This window comes from Hyaena hyaena, unplaced genomic scaffold (assembly GCF_003009895.1).
Source record: "Hyaena hyaena isolate Hyena2069 unplaced genomic scaffold, ASM300989v1 scaffold_235, whole genome shotgun sequence".
Lineage (NCBI taxonomy): Eukaryota > Metazoa > Chordata > Mammalia > Carnivora > Hyaenidae > Hyaena > Hyaena hyaena.
The window spans coordinates 1,430,647-1,435,672 of NW_024080867.1; the positions used below are offsets into that span (position 1 = coordinate 1,430,647).

General features: G+C 63.9%; 2 protein-coding genes across 2 annotated transcripts in view; one reads left to right on the plus strand and one right to left on the minus strand.

Annotated features, from left to right (window-relative positions):
- The window catches only part of TMEM238 (transmembrane protein 238), a 4,394-nt gene extending 3,403 nt beyond the window's left edge, over positions 1 to 991 (minus strand). The window contains exon 1 of the mRNA XM_039244236.1: positions 276 to 991. Coding sequence (XP_039100167.1) covers positions 283 to 813 — 531 coding nt within the window. The 5' untranslated portion in view covers positions 814 to 991 and the 3' untranslated portion in view covers positions 276 to 282. The remainder of the gene's footprint in view (positions 1 to 275) is intronic.
- A 1,536-nt stretch (positions 992 to 2,527) lies between these two features.
- The window catches only part of RPL28 (ribosomal protein L28), an 8,596-nt gene continuing 6,097 nt past the window's right edge, over positions 2,528 to 5,026 (plus strand). The window contains exons 1-5 of the mRNA XM_039244090.1: positions 2,528 to 2,630; positions 3,023 to 3,111; positions 3,201 to 3,324; positions 4,707 to 4,825; positions 4,940 to 5,021. Of these exons, the coding sequence (XP_039100021.1) occupies positions 2,555 to 2,630; positions 3,023 to 3,111; positions 3,201 to 3,324; positions 4,707 to 4,825; positions 4,940 to 5,021 (490 nt within the window). The 5' untranslated portion in view covers positions 2,528 to 2,554. The remainder of the gene's footprint in view (positions 2,631 to 3,022; positions 3,112 to 3,200; positions 3,325 to 4,706; positions 4,826 to 4,939; positions 5,022 to 5,026) is intronic.

Here is a 5,026-nt window from a genome sequence, read left to right on the forward strand (position 1 = left end):
CTTCCTGCAGAAATATTCCCCGGCATTCAAGCGCATCCAGGGGCGGCTCGAGCTGCCTTGTTTGGCTAAGGTCAGACGAGACTCGAGTTCTCCAATAAAAATAAATCTCAAATTAATTATGGCCTCGAGCGAGGGGCCAGACACTTGAAGCTGCAGTTGTGCAGTCTGGAGTTTTGGCGCTCGTCCCCCCGTCTCTCCACCTCCCCCCCGCCTCTCCACCTCCCCCCCCCCGTCTCAACTCTCCCCGCGGCCCCGCTCGCCGCCCCGCCCCTCACCTCGGGCTCACTCGGGGCCCGCGCCCGCCGCCCCGGGCGCGGCCTCGAGCGTAGCCAGCTGCAGGCGCACGCGGCGGGAGCTGGCGGCGGGCGGCGGGGGCGCGCGGGCGGCGCGGCGCGTCCCCCGGGAGCCGGGCGCGGCGCGCGGGCCGGAGGAGGCCGGGGCGGACCAGCGGCGGGAGAGCTTGCGCGCCAGGCGGGCGAGCGCCGAGGGCCGCAGGCCGTAGTCGCGCTCCAGCTCCTGGCGCGAGATCTCGATGTTGCCGGTGTACCAGAGGATCCAGCCGAGCAGGCTCAGGAAGACGAGCAGCGCTCCCGAGTAGATGAGCAGGTCGCCGAAGTCGCGGCCGCGCACCTGCAGCTGCGCGAACACGCCGGTCAGCAGCGCCGCCATGCCCGCCACGTCCAGCGCCACGGCCAGCAGCAGCGCCATCCGGCAGCGGCCCAGGCCGGACGCAGGCCCCGGCGCGGCGGCCGGCGGGGACGGCGCGCCGGGGGGGGACCCCTGCGGGGCGCCCACCGCGGGCGCCGCGGCCATGGCTGTGCTCCGCCGCGCCGGCTCTCCCGGAGAGCGTTCCGGGGTGCGGCCGGGCCCGGGGCGGGGTCAGAGGACGGCGCCAGGTGTGCCCGGCGCCCGCCTGGTCACCTGAGCTGGCTGGGTGCAGACCGGCCCGGTTTGGGGGAACCCTGGCCGTGGTTTCTGGGCACGTCCCGGCCCTCAGAGGCCTATGTTGGGGGGGGGCATCCTGGCTCACAGATAAAGGTGGGAGGGGCCTTATTCACCCCGAGGAGCATGAAGGATCAGGGTTGTCTAAAGAGGCAGCCTGGTGTGCTGTGGAAGCCCCGACGTCGTTTCTGCTCAGTGCTGGTCTCCAGGGCCCCCTGTGCACCAGGGCCAGACGCCGGGCCCGGGGGTGGGGAGCGGGGAGCGTCAAATACAAGAATCAGACAAGGCCCCTGGACCCCAAGGAGCTCCGGGACGCAGAGAATCGGCAATCGGATGCCCTAATGGAGGAAACACGGGCCCTAAGGAGCTGAGATTTCTCTCACTCGCTGCCTGTCTCCTGGGGCCTCCCGTGCGCCTGGGAGTGAGCCAGGCAGCAGGTTCTGATGGTGGCCGCAGGGCGGTCGCCGGCGTCCCCGGCGGCTCAGGAAGGGGGGTTCCCCTAGTGCCTCTGGATGCCAGGACTCATTCGGGGTGAAGCCCGAGAGCACAGAGAGGGACCATCCGAGGCCCATGCCCTCAAGGAATTCCCAGCAGTGATCACACATCAGGGTGCACACTTATGGGGGCAACCTAAGCCACGGTCAATCCTTTTGTAGAGCGGGGGTCCCCTGAGATTCCCACCCCCCAGCGTCGAGCCCCGTGCTGGTGAGGCTGAAGCCACAAGCTACATCACGCAAGGCTCCTCTGCCTTGAGAGGACCGTGGCAACAGAAAATAACCTTCCAGAAAGTTCACCAGGTGTGACCGTGGGAACTCTGGAGGAGGGAGAACAGGAGCGGGAGGCGGCAAGTCACGGAGAGGAGCCAACAGGTCTGGACCCCCTAAATTAGGAACCAAGGGCTTCCCCACGCAAATCTCTTTTCCTCCAAACAGCTCGCCCTCCTGCGGTGGCAGGCTGCGCGGGGATTCCGTCGAGCTTCTCTAGACCCCAAACCGTTTAAGAGTTTATTTTAAGGGGACCCGAGGCGGGCGAACTGAGAATTCTGTCGGGATTAGCGACACAACTCCAAATGCGGCCGAACGGAAATCGACTGTTTCCGAACAGACCCGAAAGGGCAAGGGCCAATAAGAGAAGGCGGCCTCCCTCGTTTCCGGAGAGTTCCGAAAATGTCCGAGAGGGCCTCCATGCCTTCGTCGGGAATAGCCGAGAGGTTACGAAGAAGATCGGAAGGATCCGGAGGCGCTGGAGCTGGCTTAAGTAATTCACGCATTGGCACGTTCACTAATTAAACAAATGTTTTTTGAGCGCCTATACTGTGCCAAGCGCTGGTGAGCAATCCTGAAGAGAAACCGTTGAGGAAAGGGACTTGGGGCCTCTCGAATTGGACCCACTCGGAAATCCAGTCGTGGGGTTCCGAAAACACACGAAGGCTGCCGGGAGCGGTGGCTCTCTGAGGACACGCCCTCGGGTCCCTGGTCGAAGAGTTCCGAAGGTTTCCGAGCGGCTGGCGACAGCCTGGCGGAAGGAGCCGAACATTTCCGAGCTGCCTCGGAAGCGGACGGGAGGAGGCGGGGACAGGCGGGGGCGGTACGAGCTCACAGAGGAAGCGGAAATGCGTCTTGCTATTAAAAGCGTCGCCCCGCCCCTTGCTTGCCTCTTTCCGTCTCCGGCTGCCGTAGCGTGTGGAGGTGAGCGTTGAGCTGTCCTTCGGCCCGCGTGGTTGCGGCGCTTTCCCGTGGCCCCGGGCGGGTCTCTGCCCTTGCGTGGCCTCAGTCGCTGCGCGCCTCGTGCCCTTGGCTGCCCCCTGACTCCACCGCTGGAAATCGCTGTGGGTTCTCAAGTTCTCTTCCCCCCTGCATCCTTCGCAGTTAGTCTTGGCCTCCCGAGTTCGGGCCGCCGCCTTAGGTCGCCCAGCCCCGCCTGGCAAAGTGCTAGGCCGTTGTGTGCCCTTCAGGGACCCCTGTACGTCCTGGTTCCCAGTCACACCCTGCCCCTGTAGCCCAGGGGGTCCGCGTAGGTCCGCGTGGGCTGGTGCGGGGTCGGGGCTCCCTTTGACTCCGGCCCTGCCCGTTTCCCGCAGCTGCCGCCATGTCCGCCCACCTGCAGTGGATGGTCGTGCGGAACTGCTCCAGCTTCCTGATCAAGAGGAACAAGCAGACGTACAGCACCGTAAGTGGGGCGGGGACGCGGGGGTCGGAGGGGGGCACCCTCGCCGGGCCCCTTCCCTCCTCGCGACCCCGATACGTCCTCCTTCCCAGGAGCCGAATAACCTGAAGGCTCGCAACTCCTTCCGCTACAACGGGCTTATTCACCGCAAGACTGTGGGCGTGGAGCCGGCGGCCGACGGCAAAGGGGTGGTAGTGGTCATGAAGCGAAGATCGGGTGAGCGTTGACCCAGGCTTGGCCACCGCGGTAATGCTGTGGAATGGAGGATTCCAGAGGTCGGGAGGGAAGCCTTGTGAGCAGCTGTTAAGCAGAGCAGGATCTCATCCACATCAGGTGGTTCTAAGGGCTAAGTTGCAGGATTGCACGGTCGTGTGATCTCAGGTTAAGTGCTTGAAGCGAGTCAGGGAGAGGTAGATGTCCCCAATTCACAGATGGGGAAACAGGCCAACAGGTAAGGAGTGACAGGCTAGTTCTGCGTCTGAAGCAGCAGTAGTTGGACGCCAGTAAGCTGCTCTGAGACCTGGATCGGTGTCTTTCAAGGGTTAAGAGGCAAAGGAGCTTCAGAGGCTGGTAATGGTTTAGTCGTGGGCATCCCAGCTCTACCACCTTTGTTTGTTCCGCGGGGGGGGTGGGGGGGGGTTCGGTTAAGCGAGAGGAATGAGGTTTTTCCCTGGGCTGAGTAGGGCTGCTTTCTCTTTGGGTTTGGAGTCCAGCGTGCTATTGTTCAGTGACAGCAGTGGTCATGGCCTGCTGGCTCTTGCTGGGACCCCCTCCCGCCTCAGGAGCAGCACTGAGCTTCCAGGGTTCTCGTGTCCTGAGCCCTGAGAACTGCACTTTCCCCGCCCGCGTTGTTGGGCAGCCTCTCCCCGGCTGTCAAACTGGACGTAATGTTCTGCTCTGAGGTCAGCAACTCGGTCAAGGCCAATGTTTAAAATCACGGGTATGGTGACGCATCCTTGGGTTTCTTGGGTGAGACCTTTTTTAGCAGTGTATTGTTTGGAGCATGGAGTCTACCCAGGACCCCGGCGTCCTACTTCAGATATTAAGGCCGCCAGCTTTGTGGCACAAAGGGGGTACTTTCAGTCTTGGGCAGCGGGGTCCTGGCTCTGCCCAAGTGTGCATGAGGGGCTCAGGTGCTTGCCCCGGGGCTCTTCCTTGCCCTGGCCTTACCTGGCCCCTTCTGGGCTTGCCAATACTTCAGCCAAGCCTCCCGGCTTGTTCCAGATGGGGTAGCTTGGGCCCCCGGGGGTAGGGCAGGAGGAGACGAGAGCTGCGTTGTCCGGAGCCCTTGCTGCCTGACCGGCATGGGGGTCGTGCAGGCGGGCAGACAACTTCTCTTCCGATAACTGTTGTGTGCCTGTGACCTTGGACGAGAGGCCTCCTTTCGTTCTGCGTTCCTCTCTGTTAAGTGAGTTGATGAATGTGTGTGGGGACACGGGAGGAGGCGACTCCTGTCAGGGTGCTCGGCTGGGCCTGGCCTGTGGCAGTATGTGGGTGGACGGCACTGGCGCCCGGGTGTCTGGTGTGAGGTTGCACCACTGCGCCTGGGAGGTCCGCTAAAGACCCAGACTGTCAGGCTGACCCCTGCCACCCCCCAGGCCAGCGAAAGCCCGCCACCTCCTATGTGCGGACCACCATCAACAAGAATGCCCGGGCCACGCTCAGCAGCATCCGGCACATGATCCGCAAGAACAAGTACCGCCCTGACCTGCGTATGGTGAGCGGGCCCAGCGCACAGCGGGTGGGGCTGCCAGGGCGAGGAAGGGCCTCTGTTGACCCCACTGGGAGGGCAGGCGGGTGGGTGTGCTGAGCCCGTTCCTTGTCCCTCCAGGCCGCCATTCGCAGAGCCAGCGCCATCCTGCGCAGCCAGAAACCCGTGATGGTGAAGAGGAGGCGCGCCCGCCCCACCAAGAGCTCC